The following is an 18033-nucleotide window of genomic DNA, read 5'->3' on the forward strand; positions in this document are numbered from 1 at the left end:
CAGAGTATAAAATCAATGTGCACAATTCAAGTGGGACCAATGCATAGGAAGAAACTGACCTCACCTCCTCCCAGCGACTCACAGGTGTATATGGAACAATTTCCTCTGAAAACTAGCTGGATATCTCCTTCAAAACTAACAGTGAAAGGGCCACTTCCAGGTAGGCAGGAGAGTCAAGACCCAGTAGGGACAGAAACCCCACCCCTGGCAGGGCCACACATAGTCAGGTGTTCTCCCACACAGAGCCACTCCCTGAGGAGAGAGAGGTTCATATCCCACATCAGCACCCCAAACTCTGGGACCTGAAAAAGCAAGATGAGCCCCCAAAACTCCTGGCTTTGAAAACCAAAGGGTCTCACATCCAGGAGACCCACTGGGCTGCAGAGAACAGAGATTTTTTTTTTTTTAAAGATTTTATTTATTTATTTGACAGAGAGAGAGAGGAAGAGCGAGCACAAGCAAGGCAAGCAGCAGGCAGAAGGAGAGGGAGAAGCAGACTCCCTGTTTAGCAGAAAGCCTGATGTGGGGCTCGATCCCATGACTTTTGAGATCATGACCCAATTGGAAGGTAGTCACTTAACCCACTGAGTCACGCAGGCGCTATGGTCCCTCAGGGGACCCACCTGAAAAGAAGACTTGGAGAAACACCTAGACATATGAGAAGGAGATTCATTTGTTGATCTTAAAACATCTACCTGAGGGGCAGGGGTCTGTTGGGACTCTTTCCCCCATGGAGATGCTGACACTTTTCACCTTGGTAACACCCGCGGGTGCACTCCAGCCCAGGGCTCTCCTGGGGCCCCAGCCCTGTCTTCCGCTGTCTCGCTAACGCTGGCAAGCATGCTCAGCGCAAGGAGGGGACGCTCCTTGATTTCCTGGCTCTCCTGGCCAGAGGGGCTTGCCTTTCTGGGTCCCACAGGACTGTAACACTGGAGAGGTTATTCGTGGCAGTCTACCACCTCCAGGGCACTCCACAGACAGCGGACTGACACACGCCCCCAGGCTTGCTGTGACAAAGGCCTATTTGCGTGTCCTGGAACCTTAGCTCCAGGGGCACTTCGGGTTTGCGGCACATCTGGAGGCTTCTCCTGGGACGGGACCTTTGTGCTCTCTTCAGCCTCAAAGAAAACCCAGACACTAATTCTTAAAGCTACCTGATGGGATGTTAATTTAAGGCCACCACATTTCTGGGTTTTGTTTTATAGCTGACTGAGGCACTGATGCAATTAATACTTAGGAATAGTGTTTGGGCTAGTTTTTGAATTTACTTCCAGCTGAAAAATTATGTGTAGTGATACATAAGCAAAAAATTTTAAAAGATGCAAAAATACTAAAATTACAAGTTAGGAAGAAATAGAGTAAATTTTTGAAAACAAGAGCTTACCTGTGCAGCTTAGTTCGGGGTTCCATCGCCCATTTATGCATGTTGAGAGTTTTGACTTTGTTGGTCCTTTGCATTTATAACTTACATTCTTGTTATGATCATATATAGTCTTACCTAATGGTTGTGTCTGTTTGGTCAAGTTGAATTTACATTTTTCAAGTTCATTGGTTGCTATAAAATGAAGATATTCCCTTGAAAAGACTAATAAGAATCAAAGCAACTACTACAAAAAAATATCTTAGAGTCAATAGTATAATGAAATTAGCATCTGAGCCCATAAATCCCACCAACCAATCTACTCCCGACCATATGGCATGAGATGGGCTCTTACGTATGAACACAAGTCTCATGTCCAGTCCTGGAGATTTCTGGGAAAATGTCCATCATAAATACCTTCTGCATATTGGGGATTAGAAAAGTGTAAAAGGCTCACTTTTTAGGATCATCTACATACTGAACAGTCATCGCCTTGACTACATTTGGTCCCACATTTATCTGTGGAAGTAGAATGTATGAAATTGCTAGCTTAAATATATTTTTTCAATAAAGGTAATACAATAAGAAAAGTAAAGCTAAGATGTCTCATACAGAATGTGAATATTTAAGTAGATCTTCGGCATGATCACTAAAAAATAGGAACAGATTCTTGGAATTAGAAGCCGATTTTAGTTTTACTGACTCTGAGTTAAATATACCAACTGTTTATATAGCTACATATTCCAAAAATTCAATGCAGATTGAAGTAAGTACAGATTGATATAGAGGTCTTTGTTAATGATTTGTTCATGTTGGCCAAAGAAGTAATGATTTTGTAATAAAAAATAAAACAAAGGAGACTAATTCAAAATACATTAGAGGCTGAGAATTAGTCCTGTTTTTAAGGCTTGTCCACAATGTTGAGTGAGACAAAACAAGGTGTTCAGGTGATGGTAACTGAAGGACAAAAGGGGTGGTGGTGGTTGTTCTCATTGCGCTATGACTGATTGGTTTCTGAAAGAATTTCTTTGTTTATTAGGAGAAAATAAACATTTGGAGAAGAGTGAACAGCTAGACTAGCTGGAGGTACGATATTAATACTGAATGAAGAAAATTGGAGTAAGGGCTATGATAGGTGTAAGGGGATTATGCTAAGCTGAATATAGGTAGAAGATTAATCATTGGAAGGCAAACTCTGAGATCAGAAGAGAATTATAATTGAAGCAGGTATTTTAGAATAAGAATGAAAAGTTGAACGTTTTCATGCCTGTTATAACTTTGGGTTTTTCCCTGATGTGAAACAAGGGGTGATCATTTGTGGAGATAGAAGAGGACAAAGATGAGGTTTGGTCTTGAAGGACTGACAGTACGTCCAATGGGAATGTGTTCAGCAAAAACATAAGGATTAATAAACAACAAAACTTATGATTCATTCAACAAACTCCTGTTTAATGTGTGCTGTATGTCTGCCAGTCTTTTGGGTATTGGGAATACATCACGAACAAAAGAGGTAGTAAATCTCTGCTCTCATGGACGGTGTGCCTAAGCCCTGCCTTCTCCTTGGAACAATTAATGCCTAGAAATCTGATGAATAAGTAAGACGGGACACTCAGAGCTCTCTTTGAATGTAGGACTTAGGAAAACTCTAGGAAAGAACTCATTCCAAGAGAAAAATGAAAAGGTTCCCCAATATTTTCCATGTTAGTCATAAAAGACTTGGTCATCCAAAAGTCAGGATGATTTACATACATCAACCTGAGTGAAGTCATCCATCAGATTGGTTTCCTGGCCTAACCCTGACTGCCTCTTTTGACGGAGTTCTTTGTCAATCTACTGATAGAGAGGGCCTGCGGCCCACCCACCCTCAGCTCATAAACTTGTTGCATTTGAAACAGATTGGGAAATTGTTAGAGACTTCGAGAAAGGCAAGATTCCTACAGGAATGTAGCCAGTGGGTATTAACTTCCCTTTTCCAGGGTTTGAAATTAAGAGTACTACCTAAAAACAAAAGTGTTCTATTTTCCTGGAAATTAGTACTCATATTTAAATCATATGAATAACCATAAGAAAAATTTAGCTTCATACTTATAAACAGTGTTAATATCAGGGACAGAAATATTGATAAAATTCTATTGTAATTTGTAGACATAAAATGAACTATAAGCAATGTCTGCTTTCATTATAATTGAAGAACCGGCTTTTTTAAAATAAGGTTTTATTTACGCATTTGAGAGAGAGAGAGAGCATGAGAAGGAAGGTCAGAGAGAGAGGGAGAAGCAGACTCCCTGCTGAGCAGGAAGCCTGATGTAGGGGTCCAATCCCAGGATCCTGAAATCACGAGGTGAGTGGAAGGCAGACACTTAACTGACTGAGCCACCCAGGTCCCCCTGCAATGGGACATTTTCAAGAATATATTTAAATTTCAAAAATATGTTAGCAAATATAGCTTTTAAAATAAAATATTAAATTTCATTGACTGTCAATTTGAGAAGTGTCTTCTCACCAATGCACTGAGGAAGTGGGGTCCACATTCCATTAAGACATGTAATTGACTTGTGTCCAATCATTGTAAAGTCCTCCATGCAATTGAACTCTACCGAATCTCCATGGTGATAGGGAGGGGCAGAAGGCTCAACAACAGAGCCGTAATGAAGTTCAGGTATATCTCTACATGTACTCTCCACCTCTGCAAAAATTTCACAAAAATATGTTTACTTACAAAATGCAATTTATGTGTTTATATGAATACACTGTTGATTTCTGTTTAAATATGAATACTTTTTATACATTACCAATACATATAGGCAAGTCTGTCCATTGTCCGTCAACACACTGAATTTTTTTAAAACCCTTCATCAGAAATCTAGTATTGCAAACATATTCCACCAAATCATTGTGTTCATAGATTTCTTTTTGTGTTTCTTTAACTTCCCCATTGAGGAGTTGAGGAGGTGGAGCACACTGTTTTGTTTGATCTAGAAGAGAAATACTGTGTAAATAATGGTTAAATTATCTATCTATTCTACGACTTAAAAATCCATAAAATAGAGAGTTTTAAAAATTAATTAATGTAATTTACAATATAATTTTTATAGTATTCTCAAACAACGGCATTACATCAGAAACATGTTTCCCAGTTCTATTACTTACACTGAACAAGGGTATTGGAAGTATATTTAAGCCCAGAAAATATGTTTAATAATCTAGATATTCTAAAGATGTATTAATAAATGTGATTGTGTAAATTACAGCAATATTCATATTTCATGGAAACATTTTATCAAAAGTGTTGGAGAAAATGCCATGATTTGAGAAAAGCATTTGATCAAGATGTTTTAACTTTGATTAATCATACATATGATTGAATTGATAATAAGTTGCTTGAATATTATTTAGACACAATGAAACTTGAGGAAAGGCCCATGCTATACAAAGTGTCCAATATTATTGGTGAAACTGTAGACAAGGAAAAACAACAAAAGGAATGTGAGACGTCATATGTGTATCTATGCATACTTCCACTACATATTTCAAGAAACAATTGGAGATTAATTGCTTAACTAAGGGAGTCTGAAGGATCTACCCACCCAGTACATGTCCTGGCTTAATGCACTAGATTATAGACACACTCAAAGCCAACAGAAAATTAAGATGTAAAAAAAAGGCTGATATCCAAATCCTAATTCTTATTTTAGCAATTGTTAAGATAGATATTCACCTTTACATGTTGGAAAATTAGGGGACCATCCAAAGTGGTAACATTGAACTGAATCTGGTCCAACTCTTTTAAGTCTTGGTTTGCAGGAGAATTTCAACATGTCTCCAATTCTATATTTGTTCTTTCTGGGATTAACAATTAAGTTTTCTTCTACTTCTGGAACCTTGCATTCTATTTCTATAAAAAAATGTCAAACAATTTAGTGAGAATATTTAATCAAACATCACCGAAGTAAATTTTATGTGTCTTATAAAAATGAGGATTTGAATACTGCATATACAGAGGGGCATCAGATAAATCCTCCTCCCCAAAATATTCCATATTAGATTTTACACACCTAAATTCATAGAGGACTAAGGAATATTAAGGCATTGAATAGCAGTATATGTATCCTGAAAATTTATTTGTAATGTCAACTTGCTTATTTTGGATCTAATTTTATAACTGCCATTTATTTATAAAATATAAGTGATATTGTTTTGTACTCTCAAAACAGGAAAGTATTCTCTTGCATTAAAAAAAGTGATGCTATAATTTTAAATTGCACTCAAAAAAGAATTGGTATTTTAATTTAATGTAAATATAATTGGAGAACCAGAACACACTTAAGGCATTTCTAATGTGGCTTAAAGACACTATTAAAATTGCTTAATTTATATTATATTATATAATATAAATATAATAAATATATATAATATATAAATATTATATAATACAAATTATAAATTATATATTATATAATAATTATATAATAATTACTATGATTATATTATATAATTATATTAGTAAAGAAATAAAACTGAACCATAAACTGAAACATGAAACAAAGTAAAGAAACATGTTCAAGGTCACATAACTAGGCATATTCTAGGTGTCCTGAGTATTTATATAATATGCAACTATCTATTTTTATTGAACCTCTAATTTATATCATCTGTTAATAAACTGTTGATTATTCTCATTCAATTTAAGAATATGAAAATTAGGGGCGCCTGGGTGGCTCAATGGGTTAAAGGCTCTGCCTTCGGCTCGGGTCTTGATCTCAGGGTCCTGCGATCGAGCCCCATGTGGAGCTCTCTGCTCAGCAGGGAGCCTGCTTCCCTTCCTCTCTCCCTCTGCCTGCCTCTCTGCCTTCTTGTGATCTATGTCAAATGAATAAAATCTTAAAAAAAAAAGAATATGAAAATTATTCCTTTAAATATGTCAAATTTGTGACATTTATGACATTCCTAAATATTATAAAAATGCATTTTTCAAATTTGGAACCCTCCTATCTTGCTAATTAATTTGCAAAATTGAAAACTGGGATTTAAATATTAGAATCATACTAAAATGAAAAACAATCCTTTGACATAGCAGAGCATTTGTAATTATTAAAACATTTTACAGATGAAGAAGAGTGAACAAAGCTCCAAATAAGCTTGGTTATTGCCCTAGGATACATGTTTAGTCAACAATGGAATTAGAATTTAGTCAATGATGGAATTGGAATTGACTTGGCTGACTCCACAGGATTCACTTCCTTATCCTTTAATCACTTCCTTCTCTCCACATCTATGAGAACAGCCATTCCAAAATGTTTTCTTCTCCCTGTTCTCTGGGTCCTCCTTTTTTCTAGCTACTTTGCCACCCACTTCTCTTCTGCCTGACACTTAAACTTTGGAATGCTTCAGGGCTCAGTCTTGAGGTCTCTTCCTTTTTATTCTGTATTCTTTTCCAGTTTGCTGTCATCATTTATTGGGTGACGATTCTAAATATATCTTTCTTAGTTAGACTCATATATTCAGCTCTGTAGTTTACATATCCAATTTTGACTGTCCATGGGCAACTCAACCATAACGTGCTCAAGTCAAAAGCTGTGATGTTCCTCCCAAAGTGCTCTTTCTTCTGTCAGCACCATCTCATAGAAAAGCATTGCCATTTAGCCGCTTGCTTATGAAAAAAATTTAAAACAAGCATGTGAATCCCTTGACCATTACTCTGTCTTGCATCCAATATTTAGTAAACATCAGCTGTGTTTTCTACCAAGAAAGTAGATCTTGCATGTGTTCTGCTTTGCAGCTCGTCAGCCATCTCCTTATCCCATTCCCCACACTTACTCATCCTGCAAAAATTCCTGAATCTTCTCTTGCCCACCACAAGTACAACATATAGAAAAAAAAAAACTTTAAAAAAATCTAAATAAATTTATATTCTTTTTTCCTTAAGACTTCTTTATGGGTTCTTATCAATGAAAAAAATTAATCTAAAGGCTGACATGCCTTGAAAATAACCTGAATAATCCTTTTTTGCTTCCTATCCCTCCTCAGTTCATAACTCTCCCAAATCTTGAGTAGAATCCACTGACCCTGATTTTTCCCAAATATTGTTTTGTTGTCAAGGTTTTGCATATACTGTTCCTTTGGCTTGGAACACCACAAATCCACTCTAGTTTCCCAGATTCAAGTCTTACTCCTACTCTTAGAAAATAGTGGATTCTCAAACACGAAAGAGAGTCATGTAATAATTGTCCACGGAACTTGTCCAAGTCAGAAAAGAAAGAGCTTTGGGACCTACAGAAATTAACACTCGAGGTAGAAGGTGTAAAAGCTGAAACTCAAGAGCAAAATAGCTGAGGAAATTGTTAGAAGCTATAATTTTGGTTTTCTTATGCCATACACTAAGAGAACCCCATTTAAAATAATATGAAAGACTGCATTTGGATTAAGAAACATTATTATACTTTATTTACAAATCTATCATGTATATGGCCCATAGGAAACATTAATATACCGTGTTAAAGATTAATTATTGTATTTGGGCTTTAAAACATTCTGTTCTCCCAGTTTACATTAAATCAGGAGACACCTGATTTTAGTCATTCTCTCTTAAAAATGACGTTAAATAATGCAAATTTGTTCAAAACGGAACATTTTAAACACGTTTTGTTGATTTTGTTAATCTTGAAAAAAGAATACCTGAAAAAACAGCACTTACCATAACATGCTGGTTTATGAGACCAACCGTCATTATCACACACTATGGAACCTGCACGCCCATCTCTGCTTTCATATCCGTCAAGGCATTCATAGTCCAACGTGTCATTGACTTTAAACCACTGGCTCTTGTTTCTGATTCTGGCATTCTCCAATACTGGCACATCACAAGATTCTAATGCATAATAGAATCCAAGGTTTCATTTCTAATATCATTTAATGGACAGTGTAATTAAGCCTCATCCCAAGGAGGTCAAAAAAGCTTTATCAATTAGTATGTGCCAATAAATTAAGTATCCATATTAAAAGAATCTAATACCAGTGATAAATCATTGTCCTGAAAAAGTTACTCAAAAAGAAAAAAATATGTTTCTACACAGAGTTTTTCTTATCACTGTGAAAAATTTATTCTAAGAACACTTTTCTCATTTATACTTATATGTTTATCCCATGTTTATAATAATATAGGCTGTTACAGGTGTATCAATACTTTATCTAGCGAAGTGGAAGAGCATTTTGTGAATTAAGATGCCAAACTCATTAGCAGTGTGACAAATAGGCCAGATTGGTTGATTCAAGATTAATTTTCAACAGTGCGAGTAATAAACATCCAATAAAACTGTACTTTACAACATAATAATTTCCAAAGCTCATAAGCTTATTTTCTTTCCCCAATATATTCCTAATGGCTGTGTATTCTTTAAAACTTACCAAGATTGAATAGAGAGCTAACTCAACTTTTTAAAATTTGTTATAAGGAAGTAAAGTGTTAAAAGTGTCAATTTTTGCTAACACAGTAGTAGAATGATGTTAATAAAGGTTGTAAATAATTTATCTCAAATGTTATACTGTGTTATGTAGGCAGCTAGAAAGCAAAGCTATACTAGTGAAAAATGAGAGAGAGATTTTCTCTTCCATAATAAGAATGTTTTAATGGATAACTGATTGCAATTTAGTATAAAATGAGTTCGATATGGGAAAAACTTTATCATTTTTCCCCCTGTGGCTAGTGCCCATAGTAAACATGGAAATGGAAAGAAATATGGAAATGAAAACAGTAGAAATGGATATTCAAATATCCACTTTACTCTAAGTGAATATGCTACATATCAGTTCAGACTATCACTGTGTAGCTTTGGAGGATAAGTTAAACTGAACAAATTGTTCTTAGAAAATCTTCATAAATATCTAAGGACAGGGAAATCTTTCAACACAACTGCATTTGGTATTATCTAGAAACATTTCTGTCTTTAATAAATAGATATTTATGCAGATTTCCTAAGGGAGAGGATTTTTTAGAAGTGGATTTATCCTGGATTATCAAACATGTAAATTCTATAGGTTAAATTAAAATTATGCACTATGGACCCAGGTCTTCACTTAAAAATGTAACTTTTAGGGGTGCCTCGGTGGCTCAGTGGGTTAAAGCCTCTGCCTTTGGCTCAGGTCATGATCCCAGAGTCCTGGGATTGAGCCCCGCATCAGGCTCTCTGCTCAGCAGGGAGCTTGCTTCCTCCTCTCTCTCTGCCTGCCTCTCTGTCTACTTGTGATCTCTGTCTGTCAAATAAATAAATAAAATCTTTGAAAAAATGTAACTTTTATGTCTGGGAACAAAGAATGACATAAAGTTTAATCACCTTAAAACAGGTACAGTAGGCACAAGGATGTCAGCTAAAAATAAATGAGTTTATAGAAGAATACATATAAGCCTCGCTATCTAGTTTCCAAATCACAGGATGTTTTATTTTAATTAATTAATTAATTAAATCAGAAGAAGTTTTAAAGTGGAAGAAAACTTGAACTGAAAGATGGACTGATATGCCACCTTACAAGTGATTAAAGAGTGAAAAAATGTATTTTTTATTTATCTTTTTAAATGAGAACCATGTCAGCCCTTGCCTGCAGAGAAGAATTAAGTTAAAGTAAACTTTTGCACAACGATCATCAGGATAATGAATATGAACACAAAATTACTCACTAATACATGTGGGTTGACGAGACCATCCACTTTCCAGACATGTAATTGATCCTGAAGTTTTACCATCTGGTGTTACATATCCTGGTTTACACTGATATTTTGTTTCTTTATTCAAGGAATATTCACGTTCAGATTCAGAAAAAAATCCATTTTCAATTGTTATATCTGATTTTAAACATCTTTCTGAAAGGGAGAAAGTACAAGGAAAAGATAAGCATGTAAATATTTTTATGAAGGCTCAAATAATGTAGCAATATAAAAAATAAGGAGTCATTTATAGATGAAAACCCAGAAAATCCAAATCACCCAAATTCTTGAGACAGAGAAAATAAGCTATGTGTTTCCAAAGACATTAAATCAGGATAGTTCATTAAAAAAATTTTTTTGTTGTTCATGTCCTCTGCCCATTTCTTGATTGGATTATTTGTTCTTTGGGTGTTGAGTTTGCTAAGTTCTTTATACATGTTTTAAAAAAATTAAAAAAAAATTTTTTTTTGAATAAAGAAGCAAAATTTAGAATACTCAGAATCCCTTCTAGGAAAATATTAGAAATTTGTCTAATGCATCTGGAATCCTACAGCATTCCAGAATTATACGGGCAATGGATCCTCTCCAGGAACTTGTTTTAAATATTGTGTGCTTAGCATCTCTTTAGCAACCCCAGCATTCAGTTAACTAATTGAGATATCTCAATCTGGTGGTGATCTCAGAGAATCTGCCACCATAGCTACTACAATTCTGAGAATTTGAAGTGTTTGTCATCATACCTGTGTGCTTGAAACCACATGGATAAATGGAGTTTGATGAGTATGACACAGATTAACACATTACATTCATTTATCATCTAATACCAAAATGATGATCCTCAAATTATGTATGTATAACTTCCCTTGAAACAATAAAGACTTCTGTCAGTTACCAGGTCTCTTCACAAAATTCAGCTTTATTTATTGACTAGCCCATGGATAAAGAAGAAATCAAAGGAGAAGACATGGAGTATATATTTTTTCATAATTGGTAATTTTATTCCTTCATGTGGGACACCTAACACTCAGGATATGGAATTAAAGTATATAATTTTTTTTTTTTTTTAAAGACAAGCAGCGCCTGTGTGGCTCAGTTGGTTGAGCATCTGACTCTTGTTCTCAGCTCAGGTCTTGATCTCAGGGCTGTGAGTTCAAGCCCAGTGTTGGAATCCAAGCTGGGCATGGAGCTTACTTAAAAAAATACATTAGAAAAGACATTAAGTCTTTTCAATTGAATGATAAGAAAAACATTTTAAATAAAATTTTGTGAGATGGTACTAAAGTAGTGCTGAGAGGGAAATTTTACCATTATATAACTATGATAGAAAAGAGTAGACAGCCTATTGACTCATTGTTTCTGCTTTAAGAAATTAGAAAAAAAAAAAAAACGAAAGAGAACCCAACATATACATAAATTTGAAAATACAGACTGTTTTTAGGGAGATGGTAGAATAGGGTGCTTTATTATTTTCTATTTGATTTATTTGTGCTCTAATTTTTATTATTTCCTCCCTCTAATTTTGGGCTTATTTTGTTTTTCCTTTGTTTCTTGAGGTAGAAAGTTGGGCTGTTTATATAAGATTTTCTATTTTAATGTAGGCATTTGTCATTAAAAACTTCCCTCTTCCCATTGATTTTGCAGCATTTCTAAATTTTGTTACATTGTGTTTTTATTTTCATTTGTCTCAAGATTTTTTTTAAAAAATATTTTATTTTTGTGAGGCACCTGGGTGGCTCAGTGGGTTAAAGCAGACTTCAGCTCAGGTCATGATCCCAGGGTCCTAGGATCGAGCCCCGCATCGGGCTCTCTGCTCAGCGGAGAGCCTGCTTCCTCCTCTCTCTCTGCCTGCCTCTCCATGTACTTGTGATCTCTGCCTGTCAAATACATAAATAAAATCTTTATTAAAAAAAAAAAGATTTTATTTTTGTATTTGACAGAGAGAGGAGACACAGCCAGAGAGGAAACACAAGCAAGGGGAATGAGGGAGGGAGAAGCAAGCTCCCCACTGAGCAAGGAGCCCAATGTAGGACTCGATCCCAGGACCTTGGGTTCATGACCCGAGCCAAAGGTAGATTCTTTTTTTTTTTTTTTTAAGATTATTTATTTATTTATTTGACAGAGAGAGATCACAAGCAGGCAGAGAGGCAGGCAGAGAGAGAGAGAGAGAGGAGGAAGCAGGCTCCCTGCTGAGCAGAGAGCCTGATGCGGGGCTCGATCCCAGTGTTGGGTTCCCCAATGTTGGGTCCCCCAATAATGGGTCCATGATTAAAGGAGTGAGATTGATACAAAGTGAAAGTCAAGCAAAGTTTTATTTCATGCCAAGCATCAAGAATCAAACTGACCATTCAGGACAGTCTCTTACAGAGAGGGTGACCCCTCCCTGCCTCACAGGCTAACTTTTATAGAGCAAAGGCCATGTGGCCTTTTATAGAGCCTGGCCACACACATGTGGCCGATAAGATTGCAATACACAGAGAAAGCTGCACAGTCATGCTAGGTCACACACGGGTGGCCAAATGAACTACAATTCACCCCATAGTAGCTATTTGAACTAGCCTATCACCTTAGTCAGAATAGGTGCCCAAAAGACACCCAAAGGACAGGGCCCATACTCCTTGGTAGCTAGGGGACAGTATGCTCCCCCCACTGATTGAATGTCTCCACCTGACCTGACTCATCCTTGTATTTGGGCTTTGTTACCTGGGATTGGTTTCCTGGACTTGCTTTTAAGTATGTCCCCCTGGGGGGGAGCAGGGCCAATTTAGGTTCTACTGCATAAACAACAAAATTGCAGTTCACCCAGGGCGGGGCTGCTCTAGCTGAATAGGCCCTTACACCAGGACCCCAGGACCATGACCCAAACTGAAGGCAGAGGCTCTAACCCACTGAGCCACCCAGGTGCCCCAATTTTAAATTTTTCTGATAGAAGTATAGCCACTCCAACTTTCTTTGGTTGCCATTTACATGAAATGCCTTCTTCCATTCCTTTACTTTTAGCCTATTGTGTCTTTAAATCTAAAGTGAGTTCTTGTTTTTTACTTATTCAGGTACTGTATTCCTTTTAATAGGTAAGTTTAATCCATTTACATTTAAAGGAATTATTGATAGATGAACACTCACTAGTTACCTTTGGCTAATTGTCTTCTGTTTTGCAATTGCTTTTTTCAATATCTTCCACTTTTAATGACTTTCTTTGCCTTATAGTTATTTACTTTTTCTTATCTCCTTATCTTTTGTGTGTCTATTATAGGTTTTCCTTCCTACTTTGTTGAAATATAATTGAAAAAATTGTATATATAAAGTGTACAATAAGATGATTTGATACACATATACATTTGGGTATGATTTTAAAAATCACATTAATCACCTCATATACTTATTATTATTATTTTGTAGTTGGAATGCTTAATATCTACTCTTTTAGCAAATTTCAGCTATGCAATACATTATTACTAACTACAGTCATCATACTGTACCTTAGATCTTCAGAATTATTCATCTTATAACTGAAGGCTTACAGCCTTGGACAAGCGTCTCATTTCCCTCAACTTCAAGCCCCTGATAATTACCATTCTACTCTCTACTTCTATGATTTTGAACTTTTCTTTCTTCTTTTTTGATTTTATCTACAAGTTTAATCATGAAGTATTTGTCTATCTCTGGCTTATTACGTTTAACATATTGTCCTCTAAGTTCGACCATGTTGTTGTAAATAGCAAGATTCTCTTTTATCTCGTGGTTGAATAATATTTCATTGTACATATATATATCTATATATCACATCTTCCTTATCCATTCAACAGCAATGGACACTTAGGTTGTTTCTATATGTTGGCTATTGTGAATAAAGCTATAATGAACACAAGGGCACAGATATTTCTTCAAGACACTGATTTCATTTCCTTCAGATATATACCCAGAGATGAGAATTCTGTATTATATGGCAGTTCTATTAGCTTCTTGGGGAATTCCATACTGTTTTCCATATGCCTATAACATATTGCATTCCCACACAGAGTATACAAGTATTCCGTTTACTCCACATTCTCACCAACATTTGTTATCTCTTGTCTTTTTGGTAAAAGCCATTTTGACAGGTATGAGGTGATAGTTCATTGTGGTTTTGATCTCAATATGTGGTTTTGATACACACACACACACACACACACACACATATACTCAGATCTATGGTTTGCAAATATTTTCTCCCATTCCATTGGTTGCCTTTTCATTTTTTTGATTTGCTGAGTACAAACCTTTTAATTTGATATAGCTTTATTTATTTCAGCTTTGCTGTCTGTGTTTTGATATCATGTTCAAAAAATATCATTGCCAAAACCAATATCAAGAAGATATGTATCTTCTAGGTCTTCTATAGTTTCAAGTCATGTTTAAGTCTTTAATTCATCTAGAGTTAATTTTCATTAGTGTTTTAATATTGTGTTTTCTTTCTTTCTTTTTTTTTCTTTGGCTTGTGGATATCCAGCTTTCCCAACACTATTTACTGAAGATTTTACTTTCTTCATGTGTGTTCTTGGCTCTCTTATCAAATTTTAATTAAGGATATATCTGTGAGTTTATTTCTGGCTTCTATTTTTATTCTGTTGATCAGCCAATAAGATATCATTTTTATTTTAATCACTTTATAATATAGATTTAAATTAGGAAGCATAATGCTTTCAGCTTTGCTCTTCATTTCCTTCAGCTTAGCTCTTCTTTCTCAAGATTGCTTTGGCTCTTTGGGAGTCTTTGTGGTTCCATGTAAATTTTAGGATTATTTATTCTACTTCTGTGAAAAATGCCAGTGCTATCTTGACAAGAATTGTGTCTATTAATAGCTAATTGTGTCTATTAATAGAATTGTGTCTATTAATTCTTCCAATCCATGAACATAGACTATCTTTCCATTTATTTATATCTTCTTCAACTTATTTTATCATTGTCTTATTGTTTTCAGGATACAAGTCTTTCATCTCTTTAGACAGATTATTCCTAGGTATCTTATTATTTTTATGCTATTGTAAATAGTGCTTTAAAAAAAAAAGATTTTATTTATTTATTTGACAGAGAGAAAGAGATCACAAGTAGGCAGAGAGGCAGGCAGAGAGAGAGGAGGAAGCAGGCTCCCCGCTGAGCAGAGAGCCCAATGTGGGGTTCGATTCCATGACCCTGGGATCATAACCCGAGCCAAAGGCAGAGGCTTTAACCCACTGAGCCACCCTGGTGCCCCGTAAATGGTACTGTTTTTAAAATTTCTTTCCGATAGTTCATTATTCGTTACACAACAGATTTTTGCGTATCGATTTCGTATCCTGCAAATTTATTGACTTCATTTATTAATTCTTACTTTTTCTTTTTTTGGTGGAGTCTTTGGGTTTTCTCTATATATGTCATCTACAAACAGAGATAATTCTACTTCTTTATTTTTTATTTGGATATCTTTCATTTCCCTTTATTCTACAGTGATGAAAGTGTATATCCTTGTTTTTTCCCTTATCCTTGAGCAAAAGCTTTCAGCATTTCACCATTAAATATGATGTTAGTTATAGGCTTCTTATTTATGGCCTTTATTATGTTGAGGTACATTTCTTCAATACCTAATTGTTGAGAGTTTTTATCATAAATGGATTGTGAATTGTGTCATATGCTTTTTCTTCTTCTATTGGGATGACTATATGATTTTAACCCACTGAGCCACCCAGGCACCCCTAAGGGATGACTATACGATTTTAATCCTTTGTATTGTTAATAGGGTTTGTGATACTGATTTTCATCTGTTGAACTATTTTTAAGGTCCATGGATAAACCCAACTTCATTATGGTGTATGAATCTTTTAATATGCTGTTGAATTCACTTTGCTAATATTTTGTTGAGCATTTCTGTATCTGTGTTTATCAGTGATACTGCCTCTCATTTTTTTTTTTTCTTTTAGTGTCCTCATCTAACTTTGGTATTAAAGCAATTCTGATCTTGTAAAGTAGTTTTGGAAGTGCCCCTTGCCCTCAAATTTTTGGAATGGTTTGAGAAGAATTGTTATTAATTCTTTAAATTACAATAAAAACTTTGATTCCAGAATTTTTCTTTGCAGAGATATTTCAAATTAATGATTCAGACTTGTTCCTTGTTATTGGTTTGTTCAGATTTTCTATTTCTTAATGATTTGTTTTGGCAAGTTTTGAATTTCTAGGAATTTATCCATTTTTTCTATGTTATCCAACTTATTGGTAAGTGTTTATTGGTGTCTCTTATGAACATTTGTATTTCTGTGGCATCAGTCGACTATCTCCACTTACATTTCTCATTGTGTTTTATTTGATCTTTTTTTCTTAATCAGATTTAAATTTGTCAATTTTCTTTATCTTTTTAAATAGGTAGGTATTAATTTTGTTGATTATTTTTTGGTCTTTATTTCACAAATTTCTTCTTTGATTTCTGTTATTTCCTTGCTTGTGCTAATTTTAGGCTTAGTTTGTTATTCTTTTTCTCATTTTTTTTTTAAAGATTTTATTCATTTGACAGAGAGAGAGAAATCACAAGTAGGCAGAGAGGCAGGCAGAGAGAGGGGAGAAAGCAGGCTCCACAGAGCCCGACGCGGGGCTCGATCCCAGGACCCTGGGATCATGACCCGAGCTGAAGGCAGAGGCTTTAACCCACTGAGCCACCCAGGTGCCCCTTTTTCTCATTTTTTTGATGCATAAGATTGGTTGCATATTTGAAATCATTTCTTTTTCTTAGTGTAGGTATTTATCACTATTAACACCTCTCATAGAACTGCGTTTATATATGAGGCATTTTTTTTTTTTCCCCTCTTGCTGCTTTAGAAATTCTCTCTGTTTTTGGTTTAGGCAGTTTTATTGTAAGGTGACTTGGAGATTATTTCTTTGGGTTGAATCTGTTTGGGGACTTATGAGCTTCTTGATTTTGATAGTCTATATCTCTTCCTCGATTTATAAATTCTCAGCTTTTATTTCTTTAAGTAAACTTTCCCTTTCTCCATCTCTTCTCCTTTGGGACTTCCACAATGCCTAAAATGTTTCCTCTGATAGTCTCCTGTAATTCATATGGGCTCTCTCTACTCTAATTCTTCTTCATTTGTTCTCCTCTGACTAGAAAATTTCAAATGCCTTCTCTTCACAGATTCTTTATTCTGCTTCATAAAGTCTGCTGTTGATGCCTTCTGTTGTATTTTTAATTTCATTCATTGTATTCTTCAGTTTCAGAATTTATGTTTGGTTCCTTTCATGATTTCTATTTCATCATTTTCCTGATTTCTTTGAATTCTCTTTCTGTGTTTTCTTATAGCTTGCTGAGCTTCCTTAAAACTACTACTTTGAATTCTTTATCAGAAAAAATCATAGACCTTCATTTTTGGGGGTAAGTTACTGGAATATTATTGTGTTCCTTTGGTGGTGTCATGCTTCCTTGATTTTTCATGTCCCTTCAAGTCTTGCCTTGCTGTCTTCATCTTTGAAAAAGCTCCTACTCCCTCTAGTCTTTCCTGGAACTAGAGAGACTTGGGAGAGAAATACTGTCACACCTGTTAGGGATCTGAGGCTTTTTAAAGAACATTTTAATGGATACATCTGCTCCCTATGTTTAGCTACAATTTGTGTGTGTGTGTGTGGGGGGGATTCTTAGATTGCATGCCTTCTTTCAACCCTGCAAAGCCAGTCAGGGTCCTGACAGCTTCGTGTTTGCTGGGTGCAAAGCTGAATGCTCAACTATGTGCTTTCTGCCATTCCTGTGGGGTCAGTTTGGCTTTCTAGGTATGCTCACTAGGCATCTAAAAATTGCTGCCTTCACTACCTTTGGGGCATACACAAGGAGCTGACCAATGGATAGTGGGTGTGCAGAATGTTGGGGGTGCTATTAGGTGAGGAGGATCAGCAGGCCAGTCATCCCCAGTGTCTAGTGCGAAGAAGTTAATAGGATCTTTGTCCCTTGATGACTTCTGAGGCTTGATTGCTGTGCTCC

At 35.6% G+C, this 18033-nt stretch overlaps 1 protein-coding gene across 2 annotated transcripts in view; it reads right to left on the bottom strand.

Annotated features, from left to right (window-relative positions):
• The window catches only part of LOC131814431 (complement factor H-like), an 81707-nt gene that overhangs the window by 14275 nt on the left and 49399 nt on the right, over positions 1-18033 (bottom strand). The window contains exons 10-15 of one of the 2 annotated variants that reach the window (XM_059145354.1): positions 10032-10214; positions 8055-8228; positions 5079-5255; positions 4153-4335; positions 3864-4046; positions 1385-1555 (exon numbers count right to left, since the gene is read on the bottom strand). In XM_059145354.1, the coding sequence (XP_059001337.1) occupies positions 1385-1555; positions 3864-4046; positions 4153-4335; positions 5079-5255; positions 8055-8228; positions 10032-10214 (1071 nt within the window). The remainder of the gene's footprint in view (positions 1-1384; positions 1556-3863; positions 4047-4152; positions 4336-5078; positions 5256-8054; positions 8229-10031; positions 10215-18033) is intronic. The other variant, XM_059145355.1, reaches the window with a different exon arrangement.

Source organism: Mustela lutreola, chromosome 14 (genome assembly GCF_030435805.1).
Source record: "Mustela lutreola isolate mMusLut2 chromosome 14, mMusLut2.pri, whole genome shotgun sequence".
NCBI lineage: Eukaryota > Metazoa > Chordata > Mammalia > Carnivora > Mustelidae > Mustela > Mustela lutreola.